Genomic DNA, 16,547 nt, shown 5'->3' on the forward strand with positions numbered 1-16,547 from the left:
AGAGAAGGTAAATAAGCCACAGAAGCTGAGGTAGCTCTGATTTTAAGACTAGGTGCAGGATGAACAGAGCCAATCAATTGGAAAGATGCCCTGATTTTGTCAGAGGTAGTAGAGATAAAAATAAGAGCTCTGATGCAGCAGAGGAGAGAAAGTTGGCAAGACGAGAACTACTTTAGGTGTCCAAGAACCACTCTACCTGGCAGAAATTGAAGAGGAGGAAACCCCTTCTATAACTGAACTAGAAATAAAAACCACCAAATATCCTATACAGCCCGCTCTCAAACTCCTTGGAATAACAGTAGACAGATGTTGCACTCTTCAGGTGCAAATCAACAAAATCACACAAAAAAGCATTCTTTACCATGCGCAACCTTCGCAAAATTAGAAAATTCTTCAACAAAGAACAATACAGACTCAGACCAATCCCTAGTCCTAAGTCTAATGGACTATTGCAATATCCTCTACCTTCTTTGTTCCACCTACTTAATAAAACAACTACAGACCGTGCAGAACACTGGCCTCAGATTGATCTATTCCCTTGGAAAATTTGACCACATCACCAATGCCTTCCTAGATTCACACTGGCTACCAATACAAGCCCGCATCCAATTCAAACTATACTGCATATTATTCAAAACATTAAACGGAACGGCACCCTCCCACCTAAACAACCGCCTAAATAGGAACCTCTCATCCAGACAGAGGAGAACCCAGTCCCCTTTCTCCTACCCCCCTTTTAAAGGAACTAAGCACAAAAAGATGTACGACAACTTACTAGCAACACATGCAGCTAAATTGGACCCCTCCATCACCAACCTACTGACAGCTTCAACTGACCTCAAAGCTTTCCGAAAAGAAATCAAAACCATACTATTCAAGAAATTCATCCAAATGTCCTAACCCCCATTCTTTCCCCCTCTCTCTCCCTCTTAGTATCCTCCCTTCAAAATTGTTTTAGACCTAACGCCTTTAATTGTATTCCTCTTCCTGAAAATGTCCAGTTATTGCTTTGATGTATTAGGCCCAACGTCTTTAATTGTATTCCTCTTCCTGGAAATGTCCAGTTATCTTTTTGATGTAATCCGCTTAGAACTGCAAGGTACAGGTGGAATAGAAGTCATTAATGGAATGGAATGGAATGTAATAATATACTTAACACTAGGCTAGCGGATGTAATTGCCATTAAGAATAGGGTTCCACGGTTTCGAGTTAAGGTGTCCAGTACTAAAGCAAAGGTCCCAATGGAGGTTTTGTATGGAGGCCTTTAAGAAACCTGGTTACTACTGGATGTTGAGAACATAAGAATAGCCTTAATGGATCAGACCAATGGTCCATCAAGCTTGGTGGCCAATCCAGGTCCCTAGTACCTGACCAAAACCCAAGGAATAGCAACATTCCATGCTACTGAACCAGGGCAAGCAGTGGCTTTTCACATATCTTTCTTATTAACAGACTATGGAAATTGTCCAAACTTTTCTTAAAACCAGCTACGCTATCTGCTCTTACTACAACCGCTGGCAATGCGTTCCAGAGCTTAACTATTCTATGAGTGAAAAAAATGAGAACGGCCTACTGGGCTGACCCAGTAAGGCTATTCTTATGTTCAATGATATTGTGTATCTAGATTTTCAAAAGGCATTTGACAAAGTACCTCATGAGACTTCTGAGGAAATTAGAAAGTCATGGGATAGAAGGTAATGTCCTATCACAGATTAAAAAAAAACCAAAACCAAACAACTGGTTAAAAGATAGAAAACAGAAGTAGGGTTAAATGGTCAATATTCTCAATGGAGAAGGATAAATAGCCAGTCTCCATGAACCCATTGCAAGTAAGCAGTTCCCTAAAGACATTCAATTAAGCAACCTCTTTCATACACCAGCCTCAGACAATAACTGGGCTATACACAGTGCTCCAGGCCTGGTGTCCAATATAATAAACATGAAATGGCACACAACTTCCCTGATCAAGTTTCAAGTTTAATATGTATTTGATTAATCGCTTTGTCATTCTTCAAAGCAATTTACAAGAAATTAAAATTACAGTAAAAAAGATATATAAAATAAATAAAGACTGACGGGACGTAAACAATTTAACAAAAACTGGAAACAAAAGGATAGGTCGGGGAAGAAATTACAATATATAATTAAAGAGTGGGATACAAAAATGGAAAACACATAAGGAAAGGGTTAATAAATTGAAGATGATTAAAATGAGATTGTGGACAGAAGAAAAGGATTTATTTATTGATTTATTTTGTGAAACTTAGATGGGATAGAGCCACTCCTTTAAAATAATCCCAACTTGTAAAACACGTGAAAACCAAATGATTCACTATTCCTGAGAGAGAAAGAGATGTACAGAAAAAAAAAACAGTAAGAGCATTGGTTTATGTCATTTACAAAACAGAAATATACATTAATGACAACATTCAATCAGCATTTCTTTAAAAATAATCCCAAATATGACACTATCAGCTCCTTTTACTAAACACTAGCATGTGCTTACCACAGCTTAAAAGGACATTCCGCAAGGTGCACTGAAGTGTCCCATAGTAATTCAGCAATGTGCATATGCAAACCATATGCTAAAAATAAATGTTATTTTTTCACACAGGGGGCAGAGAGTGGCTCTGGCTATACTAAACAGCGCAACTACATTATCACGTGCTAATTGGTTATCACAGAATGATCCCTCACCACCTACAAAATAGATGTATTTGTCGTTGATTGTCCAAGTCTTATTTGTAATCTGCAGAGAACCTGAATATGAAAGTTGCAGACTATAAGAACTCACAAGCTTAGTTTTGCTCATGGCCATTAATTCATAAAATGGATGCACTAGAAATGGCCTTAGCACACAGAAAGGACCCATCTAAGGGCATGCTAAGGCAATTTTTTCCCTCAGCTAAGTAAAAGGAGCCCCTGAAAACCAAATATTTCCCTGTTCCTGAGAGAGAGATTCATCTATTTTAGGGTATTTTCTATTTTTTTATTTTCAGATTACGCACTAAAAATAATAATAATAATAACTTTATTCTTGTATACCACAAAACCATGGAAGTTCTATGCGGTTAACAGATGAAGAGACTACATTTACAGCAAAGTTACATTTACAGCAATGTTACATTTACAGCGAAGTTATTTTTACAGCAAAGTTACATTTATAGTGAAGTTACATTTACAGTGAAGTTACATTTACTGCAAGTTACATACAGCAGTGTTATATACAGCGATGTTCAATATGGCAGATCAGAGGTATTTGGTATGATGGGTAACAAAGACAGGAGAATTAGTTAGATTGAGTGATCCGTTTGTTAAGTCATATAGTGGCTAAACAAGATAGTGGCTAACAAGAGTGGAGGAGTCGGAGAGACTGGAGGTGTGTCGAGGTCAGGGGAGGAGGCAAAGAAGGAGGGGGGGGAGAAGTTAGAGGAATTTGTCAAAAAGGTAGGTTTTGATTGACTTCCTGAACATTTGATAGGGGGGGGGGGGAATTGGAGATGAGGGCGGTAAGGCATTTGTTCCATTTGCCCGCTTGGAATGCTAGGGATCTATCGAGGAATTTCTTGTAGAGGCAGCCCTTCAGGGAAGGGAAGGAGAACAGGTAAGTGTTTCGTGTGCGAGAGGGGCCTGCAATTTCTAGGTGCTCAGATAGGTAGATTGGTGAAGAGCCTGTTAGGGTTTTGAAGCAGAGGCAGGCGAATTTAAAGATGATCCTTGCCTCCACCGGTAGCCAGTGGAGTTTAGTGTAATAGGGACTAACGTGGTCATATTTTTTGAGGTCGAAGATGAGGCGGACGGCCGCATTTTGGACTATTCTTAGGCGTTTGATGGTATTTTTATAGGATCACAGGTATATGATGTTACAATAGTCTAATATGCTTAAGATTAGAGATTGGACCAGTAGGCAAAAAGAGAGGTGGTCGAAGTGGCGTTTAATGGTGCGAAGTTTCCAGAGGGTGCAAAAGCATTTTTTGATCTGGGCACTGGTATGGTCTTCGAAGGTCAAGCATCTGTCTAGGAGGACTCCAAGGATTTTTATGGTGGGGTTGATTGGGTAGTCTAGGCCGTTCAATTTCAGGGAGGTGTTAGTTAGTTTATGGGTAGGACTTGCCAGGAAAATTTTGGTTTTTTCAGTGTTCAATTTTTTTGTTTTTTTTTAAATTAAATTTATTGATTGTTACAACAAATAACAAATTCAAGCAAAATAAACAATTACACAGGAAATTAAAAAAAAAAAAAAAATAGAGAATAATCCTCAAGTCCACATTATTGGGGGCTGACTATTCCTGATGAGACCTTTAACAAGCAATAATTAAACATCATCAACATATTCAACGCTAATACACTCTAGAGTCAAGCATAATAATAATAATTATCTTCATTATCATTCCATGTCAACCTCTGCATTAATAACAGGCAAAATATCCAACTTAGGTTTATCTATAAGAAAATTTTCTAAATGAGTTGGGTCTAAAAAAATATATTTGGTATCTTGATATACCACCAAACACTTGCATGGGAACTTAAGAAAAAATTAAGCACCTACACTCAAGGTTTTATCCTTAAGTTGTAGGAATTGCTTCCTCCTGTATTGTGTCTGTTTATAGACATCTGGAAAAACATTTATCTGTTGACCACAGAACATAGCATTTTTATTTAAAAAATACAATTTAAGGATATCTTGTTTTTCCATCTCAGTCTTAAATGTGACTAATAATGTTGATCTTTTGGCTATATAGTCTTTAGATGACTCAAGAAATTGGGAAATATTCAAACTATCAGGAGACACTAATTGATCTTTTCCCCCTTCTTCTGAAATCTTTATAATACTACTGGGCAAAAAATAAAGATTATCTGGACAAAAACTTTCTAAATCAGTATAAGATAGTACATCTTTTAAATACATTTTAAGTAATTCTAAGGGAGAAAGAAAATGAGATAAAGGAAAATTCAGAAATCTGAGGTTCCTAGATCTCAAAGCATTCTCCATTTTCTCCAACTGTAAATGTAATAAAGTATTATCCTTTACTTGAGATACCACACAGGATTGCATTACAGAGGCAGATGTTTCTACTCAGTGTTCAATTTTAATTTGAATTGAGAGGTCCAAAGTTCTAACTTGGTGAGGACGGAAGAGATGAGTTATTCTGTCTCTTGTGTGAATGAAGTTAGGGGAATGATAATGGTGATGTCATCTGCGTATATGAATGATTTTAGGTTTAAGTCAGCTAGTGTCCGTGCCAGAGGGGGCTAAGTAAATGTTGAATAGGGAGGGGGATAGGGGGGAGCCTTGTGGGACACCACAGGGATTGCGCCAGTGATGGGAAAAGGTTCTGTTGCTGTGGACCTGGTAAGTACGGTTAGTTAGGAAGCTAGCGAACCAGTTTAGTACTTGTCTAGTGATGCCGATGGAGTCAAGGCAATTGAGCAAAATATCATGGTCTACCAGGTCAAAGGTACTGCTCAGGTCAAATTGGAGCACTAGGGCATTTTTGCCCAGTGAGAACAGGTGGAGAAGGTAATTGATCAGAGCAGCTAAGACAATTTCTGTGCTGTGGTTTGTGCGGAAGCCGGATTGGGAATCATGAAGAATATTGAACTTTTCTAGGTAATTCGTGAGGTCATGGTTAACTAGGCCTTCCATGAGTTTTTGGAAGAGTGGTATATTGGCGGTGGAGGAGATGGGTTCCTTAGTGTTTTTAAGGAAAAGGGATACAAGAATGTGGCCAAGTTCAGTCGGGATAGGCAGAGAGAGACCCAGTTGAAGAGTTCGGCTTTGAATGAGGGGGGGGGGGGCGGATTTCATGATAGTGGGTGGGCAATTGTCTAATAGGCAATTGGAGTTAGCGTATTTAGAGTAGAGTTTTAGAAAAAGGTTCCAGTCAGGGCTTTCGAAGGAACTCCAGATCATGTCGGTTGTTGATCCTACTGTACCTGCTGCAGGAGGGTTGAATATTGGCTCAGAGCTGGGAACTACAAGAGACGATTTAATGTTTGTGTCAGTACCTGGAAAAAGTCAGAAGCTACTAGGTCCTCCCACATGAATTGTAATCTGAACGTGCTAGCTGCTTAACGCTTCTACACCCCTTCCCTGCCCATGACGCACACTCTCCAAAAAAATAGTTAATGTGTGGTTTATAGAAAGGTCCCTAAAGAACAGAAATATTCTTCAAGGGAAATATCCAGTCGGTCGCATTCCTTTAAATTCTGGCCAAAATTGCACACAATATTTGAGGTGCAGTTTATCAGAGCGGTGGAGCTATCCCTGGCTTACTGGGAGTTACCTTGGATGCACCTTTCCACTTCCCCATGATAGGAAACCAAACAAACACCAGCAACATATAACATGTTTATCACTGCAGCTTTAGAAACATAACCATGTATTATCCTGACGCTGTTACAGAGACTGGTTTCCTTTGGCATTTGGGGGGGCACAAAACCTCTCCTTTAATTCCTCCAGTGGACTCCTGATTAATAGCAGCTGTTTACCAAATCCTAAACATGCTTGGTAGTAGGTGATCTTTTAGGACATCAACATTGTATAATTTACCTGCCAAGCCTTTCCTCACAGAAAACCACACCTCCTTACCTTTTGCATGCACCCGGTCTGAGATGTGCATATCCTGACTTTGTAAAATGGGAACCTAGACATTTAAGTGCTGGTTTATGCACATATCAAAATGTGAATAGAGTTGTAAAATGAGGCCAAAATCTTTTAGAATCTATGGTGCCTGCCTCAGCTCAAAAGGCTTCTGGCAACCACCCAAGTGCATGGTCAACTCTTACCCATCCACAGACTCTGAACCCATTCAATGCAGAGACCATGTCAACATTCACATGTTGTTAAATCAGGTAAATTTGCAGAGGTCATTACACAGCTCAATATTTACAGCAGAAGCCGCCTCCTAGCATGCAAGCCATTATTTGAGTGCAGTGGCTGCAGTGCAATTGTCCTGCTTAGTCTCTAGAATGAAAATTCTCTTCCTGTCCCATGTTGATGAAAAATGTGCAGATTCATGTCACTAACCCTTCTGGTTCTGCAACTTTACTGCCCTTTTAGGAAAGCAATCCTTTTCAGGAGCTGCTGCTGCTGCTGCTGCTGCCGCTGCCGTGACCTCAGCTGCCTTTTCTGCAAAGTCAGTTGTTTCTCAGTACACATCAGAGACTGCAGATAATCTATAGCTTTACTGAGGATGGCTACTTTGGGAGCCTTAGAAGTATCCATCAGCATTGGGACTTGGTCCCTCAAAGCCGAGAAACGGGAATGCATTGCAGATCATTTCACCGCTTTCGCTCTAAGAGATTGTGGGTCTTTCTCTTTGCTAAGTCCTCACTGTCTGAGCTGCTTGTGCCCCCACTGGATTCCATTTTGGTTACAGGGTAGGGGAGATGAGATGAGTGCTGGCTGCTCTTCCAGACTGGCTCCTGAAGCCTTCTGCTCCATGGCTCTGAGTGGGCTGCATAGTTATGCTGCTGCTGGTGGATAGAGATATGGAAGTGTCTCATGCATGGGTCCAAGAGGTCTTCCTGCATTGTAATGGTCACTGGTTTCCTCTCCACATGAGACTGCTTCTTTTGCACAGTCACCAGATCAATTTCTTCTTCCTCTGAAGAAAGCAAGCAAGTAAAATGAAAATAGATTAGTGGTCTTGTCTGGGGCTTGAATGTATCAAGTGTAAAGCATGCATTCAAGGCACAGACTGTCCATCTGCAGGAGAATAGGTGTAATGCTCAACGTGAACTTTGTGCATGTCTGTGTGTAAAATATACAAGTATTCCTCAGATGGTGTTAAGCAGGACCTACTGTTGTAAGAGCTCATTTGCATAAATTGACATTATGTGTGTTGGGAGGGGGAGTTATCAATGTGGGCTACCTTGAAGAATAGTTTTTACCTCAGATCTTGCTATTTTACCATGGGGGCCCCATTTTATGCAGTGAGACCCTATGGTAGGCCTTATTGATAACTCCCTCCCCCCACACACACTTATATGCAAAAATGGTTTCTACAGTTACCCTCATTTGCTATTTTTTACAGGCAATAAAGAGGCTTGTGTGCCTTTATGAAACAGGGTGTTAGGCACACACCTTCTCTGGCTAATAATTATAGGTGCTCCAAGGTGTATTTTATAAAGTATAACAAAATAGAAAAACAAAATGTCCACCAATAGCAAGTGAGTATATTAGCATTCAAAATTAGGAAGGAAAAAGTCTCAGAATGGGGAAAAAAAGCACTTCTTGTAGAAAGCAGTGCATCATTGCAAAAAGACAAATCCTTCCTTAACATGCGAAATTTCAAAACAGAACTGAAAAATTCAAACTTATCTTCAAAAGTCCATATTCCAATGCTGACCAGTGTTTCACAATCTGAAGATTGCTGCCTCGTGGAAAATAACTTGGACCCATAAACTTTCTGGAAAAGGAAAAAACCAATCAGTATCCTTCAACAAAAATACTGCTTTTATTGCTATTTCACTAGCATCTGGAAATCATAAAAATGGTGATCACCCGCGTTATCTTCCCTGAACCAGCATTGAAATATGGACCTTTGAAGATCACGTATGGTGTTAATACAGTATCTGCAGAATTTTCACTGGTTAAGGAAGAGGGATTTTTTTTGCCAGTGAAGAGAACTGTCTGAGCTCTGCTTCCTATCTGCTCATCTCTGAGGTAAGTATCATGGAATTCTGCCACTTTTTGGAACATAGAAGGTGATTAAAATTTAATATGTGTTTTACCATTTTCGGAGATATAAAAAAAATTAATATCTTCAATAAAGAAATATTGGCACTTTCTCCAACTTTATGACATATTTCTTTATCTTCCAAGGTTTGCATTTAATCATGGAAGAACAATAGGTCAAATGCTTGCTCGTCGAGGCTATTCACTCCCGTTGTGGTAAATGTCAATGGTATCAATATACATTAACAGGACATAATTGGCAAGACCCTCAAACTAAAAGATAGATAAAAGCAAAGTACAACTCTGATTGCACTACATCATGAGTCATATATGCTATAATATGTCCATGTCAGCTAGTATATATAGGACATACAAAACGGCCAATTCAAGTTTGGCTTACCGAACATAAATCGAGAATTCACACTAAGGACTCTTTTTACGAAGCCGCACTAGGGCCTTAACGCGCAGAATAGCGCGTGCTAGCCACTACCGCCTCCTTTTAAGCAAGCAGTAGATTTTCGGCTAACGTGCGCTAAAACGCTTAGCGCTCCTTCGTAAAAGGAGCCCTAAGAATATACAATCTCCACTGGTACAACACTGGTTAGATATACGCTGGAGAATAATAGATAGCATTGAGATAGGGAGGGAGGAGGGTAATGCAGAAACACACTTAAACTATTTAGAACAACGCTGGATCCACGATCTAAATACCATGGATCTGTCAGGTTTAAATGCAGAACTGGAGTGGGCTGCTTTAATTTAAGATCGAAAGTGTTCTTCCAGTAAAACTGGGGTGTTTCTTTCTCTTTTAATACTCTTTGTAAGAATTTGAATAAACCGCTTTAAATTTAATTTTCGAATATTTCCTGATATGTCTTTAAGATCCCAGAGGTGTAGGAAAGAATTCTTGGCATTAAGGCCAAGAGTCCTTGCCTTGGGGGCAAATTTTTTGTTGAAATTTCCTGTAAAATGTTTTGTGTCTTATCAGAACAAGAATTACTTATTTTTTGAACCTAAACAACTGGTAGGATTTATAGAATCCAAAGAGCAAGTAGTGCCTATGGCTGAGAATGTATAACCTGCCATGAATGGCTGTAGCACCGCAGATAATTGCTGCTTTCTAGGTTGGATAAGATTGTTTCAATTGTTAAATTTATTTTCTAAAAATCTCTCTCCAAAGTTTGTGGACTAAATACATTGGAAGCATAAGTGAATAACCAAAACGCTGACTTAAGTGGAGTTGGTTTATAAGTTTTCTTTTTAATAACTTCTGTCAATCTGAAATACAAGTAGTGTATTGCTTGTTTGTATTGATAAAATTGAATAAAAAATAAGTTAAAAAAATAAATTTAATTTTCCCTTTGCCTTGTACGGAGGCAATCAGCTGTGTAGAGGGTAGGGTATTTAAACTTATGACTCAACCACTGCCACCATTTTAGATTAACTGAAGTGGTTTCTGAAAATGGTTGGGAATAAAATGTTGGTGAGTAGAACTTCCTTTTCTAAACTAAACTAAACCTTAGGTTTGTATACCGCGCTATCTCCACAAGCGTAGAGCTCGGCATGGTTTACAGGGTTAGGTTGAAAAGGAGCTACAATGAAGGGTTATAGGAAAGGAGCTAGGAAGATAAAGAGGGACAGGGAACCAAAAAGCAGGAAGTGTTAGATTTTTGAAAAGAGCCAAGTTTTCAGGTGTTTGCGGAAGGATTGGAGGGAACTTGAAACTCTGATCGGGGATGTGAGATTATTCCAGAGTTCTGTGGTTCTAAAGGGGAGGGATGTTCCTAGTTTTCCTATGCGGGATATACCTTTTGTAGAGGGGAATGATAGTTTCAGTTTTTGGGAGGATCTAGTGGAATTAGGGTTAGAGGAATTCCAGAAGAGTGGGATAACGGGAGGGAGGATGCCATGTAGGATCTTAAAGGCTAAACAGGCACATTTAAAGAGGACTCTGGAGTGAACTGGGAGCCAGTGAAGTTTGGACAGGAGTGGGGAGACGTGGTTGAACTTGCCTTTTGCGAAAATAAGCTTGGCCGTGGCGTTCTGGATTAGCTGAAGTCTATGGAGGTTTTTTTTTAGTTAGGCTTAAATAGATGGAGTTGCAATAATCCAGTCTAGAGAGGATGGTGGATTGAACAAGGACGATGAAATGAGAATGATGAAAGTACGATCTCACTTTCCTCAGCATATGAAGACTAAAGAAGCATTTTTTTACCAAGAAGTTGAGGTGGTCATTGAAGGAGAGAGAGGAGTCTATGATGATGCCAAGGACTTTGCTTGAAAACTCAAGCTGAAGAGTGGAGCCGAAATATAATGGGATGGAGGTGGGTAAATGATCTAATATTGGGCCGAGCCAAAGTAATTTTGTTTTGGACTCATTCAATTTCATTTGTACAGAATGTGCCCAGGAATGGAGGTTCATTATACATGCAGATATGTTCTCAGCAAGATTAGTGAGGTTCGAGTCGGTCTCGAGGAGGATGAGGATATCATCAGCATAGGTGTAGAGAGTTTCCAGGGGGGATAGGTGAAGAAGTTTCAGAGAGGACATGTAAATATTGAAAAAGATAGGAGAGAGGGGTGAGCCTTGCGGGACTCCACATATCGGCTTCCAGGGAGGGGATGAGGTACCGTTTATGTTAACGGTGTAGGAGCGTAAGCGTAGGAATTTCGAGAACCAGTCTAGGACTGTGGAACTTATGCCTATTTCAGAAAGTTGGAAGATTAAGATATCATGATGGACGACGTCGAAAGCTGCGGAGAGGTCGAATTGTAGAAGTATAGCGAATTTGTTGCGAGAATGAAGTTGTTGTAGCTTAGAGATTAGTGAGGCTAATAGGGATTCGGTGCTGAAGTTGGGTCTGAAGCCGAATTGGTAGGGTAGGAGAATAGAGAATCTTTCTAGGTAGAATGAGAGTTGAGTGGATATGATGGATTCTAACATCTTGATTAGGAGAAGGATGTTTGCTATTGGACGGTAATTGGAGGGAATAGAGGGATCAAGGTCAGTCTTTTTCAGTAGAGGGGTTAGTGCAATATGTCTAATTTCGGAGGAGAAAAGGCCCGATGTTAGAGCAGCGTTTATAAGTTTGGTGAGGGAAGCGATGGCCTGTGTAGAGATATTCTTGAATAGGTAGGAGGGGAAAGGGTCCAAGGTACACTTGCAAGATTTTAGTTTGAGGCAGAGTTTGGAGACTTGCAATTCGGAAACAAGCTCAAAAATGGTCCAGGATCTGTCGGCTGGAATGGGATTGGTGACAGGTAGGGAAGGGTTGAGGTCAGTAGAGATTAGGGAATTGTAGGAGACTGTAGGCGGGAAGGAGCATCTTAGGGTGGTAACCTTTTCATTGAAGAATTTTCTCTATAATATAGATGAAAGTAAAGGTTTTAACTAACGAGTATTTCTGAAGAGTATAAAATGTTGACACACGTTTGTTTATTACAGGGAATATGCCTTTGAAAAAGCTCTGGCGAAACATGTCGGCAGATTATTCCCATTCTAACTGAACCACAAGTCTAAAGCTAAGTACTGCTTTAATACTTTTGAGCTAATAAAAAAATAATGGAAGGCTGAGTTTAAAAATATTTAAATTATTAAAAAATTGAGTTATAGTCATGTGCACTTTAAGCCAGTGAGGAACCTACACATCAAGCTTAAAGCTATGATAGACTGAGCTTGGAGTGGTGGTCTGAGGCTCATAATAAACTATTTATATGTTCTGATAGAATATATAAGAGAATAAAAACTTTTTGGAACTCACCAGGTCCTTATAACCTGGACTGGTCACTGTCTGGGCTGATGTGGTGCAACAAATCTTATGATTTTATTCCGAGGCTTTTTCCTTCCTAATTTTGAATGTTTTAGACTCACTTATGGAGTTATTTTGGTTTTCATTTTTCTTAAACTGATTTTACTTCCTTTTTTAAAAAGTATGGTGCTTTATTATTAAGTACTGTATAGGCATATATAGTAGGAACCTAATCTCTTTTTACTGCTACTGACCATAAAAGCCTGTGAGAAAAAAAAGTATACAACCATAAGGAAAAGTCTTAGGAAGGGCGCACCATCTCTGGCTCCCTAGAGAAAGGCACAGTGGGAGGCCTCAAGCAGCTGTGATAGAGGATTGGAAGAGGGGGAAAGGACATTCTTCATCATTCGAGTCTTCACCTCTCCCTCTACCTTCCTATTCTGGATTTAGGGGGAACTGTTTTGTGCTTCTTATGAAGGCTGATTTTGCTTGCCGTTAATCACCACATTATGTCATTTACAGCAGGAATGGCCATTCCGAGTGCAACAGTATTGTTCCAGAAATGAAAAAAATAAAAAATAGTTAAACCAAAATTCCCATAAACAACAAGGGAGGCTAAACAAAAGAAAAAGTTAGGGACAGCACCCCACCCCACCCCCCACACAACACACACACACACACACACACAGTTAACATTTTTTTCCTGCATTACTGATACAGATGGACTTGATGCTTTAGGAGGTTTAGCTGGTCCAATACATGTCACCAAAGCTAACATGAATTCTCTGTTAGAGTCTGGGAGTGAAGGAGTGGCCAGTGGTCAGAGCTGCTGCCCCAGCACCCTGAAGTTGTGGTTCAGTCCCAGCACTGTTTCTTCTGACCCTGGGCAAGTCATTAAACCATCCATTGCCCCAGCTACATTAGCTAGATTGTGAGTCTGTCAGGACAGATAGGGAAAATGTTTAGAGTACCTGATTACTATTCAATGTATTGTAAACCATTTTGATATCTGTGGAGGAAAAGTGGTAATCAAAAATAACCATAACTGTAGGATCATGTGGCACCCACTGGAATTCATTGCCAGAGAATGTGTTAAAATCAATTAGCTTAGCAGGGTTTAAAAAAGGTTTGGATAACTTCCTACACAAAAAGAATATAAGCCATCGTTAAGATAGATTTGGAGAAGTCCACTGCTTATTTTGTATTTTCACATAGATTTTACAGCCTCTTTGAATGTAAATCACTTTGAACCTTTTTGGTATAGTGCAATTAATAAATTGTGTATTAGATTAGATTATTCCTAGGATAAGCAGCATAAAATCTGTTTTACTGTTTAGGATCTTGCCAAGTGTTTGGGATCTGGGCTGGCCACTATTGAAAACAGGATACTGTACCTGATGAACCTTCAGTCTGTCCCAGTCTGGCAACATGTTCTTAAGAGATGCTGACCAATTGGGGAAGTGTACAGAGGGAAGGGGAAATGCTGGCTACCTTTAGGGGTTAGAGAGGGATAGGGAAGATTCTGGCTACTTAGAGGGGAAGGCGGATACTGGTTACCTAGGGGGTTATAAAAGGAAGGGGAGATGCTTAGTACCTGTAGGGGAGGTAGAGAGGAGTAGGGGAGATTCTGGCTATTTGGGGGGTAAAGAGGAGAAGAGGTATGCTGGTCACCTAGGGGTAGAGAGAAATAGGGGAGATGCTGACCACTTGGAAATAGAGAGGGGAAGGAAGATGTTGGTCATTTTGGGAGTTAAGAGGGAAGATGCTAGCCACCTGGGGAGGGAGGGATTGGAAGGGAAGATGCTGAACTGCAGATAGGGGAGGGGGGGCATATGATTGAAAGTTCACCTAAGGCACTTGATATCCTGGGGCCAGCCCTGGGTATTCTCTAGTCTTTGGACTTTTTGAAAAAGTGCATCTTTCATTATAGTTAAAAAGTCTTCTTTCCTGACTTCACATTTTTTTAGTGCCGTGAACTTGCAACAGTATAATTAGGATTAAGGGGTACTGAGTTGGTGTAGGAGACCCTAATAATGAGATTTGTCATTTTTGTAGCATTACTGGAAACAATGATCTAATTCAGCTGCGATAAATCCTACACCCAGATGTTTACAATCTGAGGGGTATGTGTGTAAAAGTAAGCTTGTGAGTGGACATGTCTGTGTGGGCTGATTCTTACAAGGCTTGAGTTCCCTTCATTTCGCTTCTTGTGCTTTCACTGTTATCCAGAGAAATGAGTACCTGCTTTCTCTGCAGGTCACTTATGGGGAGCCAGTTCTAGAACTGAACTGGGCACCCAGGATCCATTAGAGAACACTGGCATAACGCAGTCCCGGTGCACCTAATATTGAAACAGGCAATAGAGTTGGTGCAACTGTGAGCATCTGAGTGGCAGCTGCCCATGTGACAGACAGCATTCTATAACACGTGTGTAGGTGTGAGCCCCACCTATGTCCTGCTCACGTTGTGCATCTGTGGACCCCCTTACCTGCACCCCGCTTCAAATATATGCTGTGTAAGTTAAGCCAGTATTTGCAGAATATCACTTAGGTGTGTACGTTCCTCCCTCCTCCCCCCGTTGTTTTACTGACTGTTGCACAGAAACATGAACACTTCCCTATTTCAAGAGATTTGATGAAGAATTGAAGTAAAATGTCTTTTGGGCTCTTATTTTCAGGACATTTTTAATTTATATCCATAAACACTAGTATTCTAGGCATGCAGGGGCATGATACATTCCGCTACAGCATTGCCCTTCACTTGTAGCTGCAATGGTGTTTCCTGCATTGGACAGTACAGACAGCAGGTGCAATGGTTTATTTCCCCAGTTAATGGCTGTGAATATTATGAGCATCAGTGGGAGAAGAAGGGCTATTTGTGGACTTCTTTATTCACTGTGATGGATTTAGTGCCACATCTTTGCACCTGCCCAACCGGTCCACTTGGCTAGGGGTGCGGTGCTGGCAGGCATAAGCATATTACTGCAGTGGTGGGAGGCGGCAGGGGCTGAGATTAACCCCTTCCTTGCAGACATGGGCTGAGCAGGGGTGCAGGATCAGGGAGGCTGGAGACCAGGGCGGTGCTGTTAACTTTTTGCATGCCAGGGGAAAGTCGCTCGCTCCACATACAGTCCTGCAGGAGCACCAAAGAGGACTCCAGCGACTTGGGGGATGGGGTCAAGGGTCACTCTGCTCCTCTGTAGCTGCAGCGCCCCAGCCCTCCCCTCTCCTCTCCTCTCCTCCCCTCCCCTCCCCAGGCAGTCCAGCAGAGGGACCAGGTCAAACTTCTTCCAGATCTCCTCACTGGGTGCGATGCAAGAATAGAAATCGTGCAGCAACTCCGTGTCATAGAAAGTGCGCTGATCGGAGGCCGAGCCCATCCTCAGCGGCCGCCCCACCATACTCGGGGCAGAGGGCTGAAGTCCCCACTGCTGCAAGACGCAGCGCTACCCAGGAGGAGTGGCACTTTGTTCCCGCGTCCTTCCCTGATGCCCACCCCAGACTGCGAGGGAGTGGCAGAAACCGGATTAATAACACACACACGTGAACATTCCCACCTTAGACAAAAAAAGCAGACATCTCTCCACCCCAAGCAAAGGCCCCTACATAGCTACAGACAGATGCTCAGGGTGGCTGCAATGCATTGAGGATGCATTGAGGATTGTGTACATTGAGGATGAGAGGTTCTGGCCTGCTTAAATTGCTTATGGCCACCCAACTGCCCCTAAATATCCGCTTTGACCAGCCACTTCAAAAAGTGCGCCGGGGGAGGGGGGTGCCAGGAAGGACTGGTGATTTATGGCAATGCTCAGCTGAGGCCTGCATAATCTAAGTGGGTGACTTTAGGACAGCTGAATATCGGACCAGAGCCCATATAAGCATTTAAAATTTTAAACTAACAACCTCCCCCAACTCCAACAATGCCCCCTTCCCTTATCCCGAAGTCATGGTCCTCCATTCCAGACCTCCCACTCCCCGATGTGTAGGCAAGCCCCTGGTGGTCCAGCACAAGGTCTTTGGAGCAGAAGCTTGGACTCCTCACTCCCCGCTCCCTCATGGCTTCCTACCAAAATGGCTGACATGACCTCTCATGGCAGCTCACAGTACTTCCTGTTG

General features: G+C 41.3%; 1 protein-coding gene across 1 annotated transcript; it reads right to left on the reverse strand.

Moving 5' to 3' along the window:
• Positions 1-7,048: 7,048 nt before the first annotated feature.
• Positions 7,049-15,811, reverse strand: MYCL (MYCL proto-oncogene, bHLH transcription factor). The gene is given in 3 exon segments (XM_033954580.1): positions 7,049-7,267; positions 7,270-7,711; positions 15,561-15,811. Coding segments are annotated over 3 exon segments (912 nt in total).
• Between the last annotated feature and the right edge of the window lie 736 nt (positions 15,812-16,547).

The sequence above is a fragment of the Geotrypetes seraphini genome, chromosome 8 (assembly GCF_902459505.1).
Source record: "Geotrypetes seraphini chromosome 8, aGeoSer1.1, whole genome shotgun sequence".
In the NCBI taxonomy this organism is placed as follows: domain Eukaryota; kingdom Metazoa; phylum Chordata; class Amphibia; order Gymnophiona; family Dermophiidae; genus Geotrypetes; species Geotrypetes seraphini.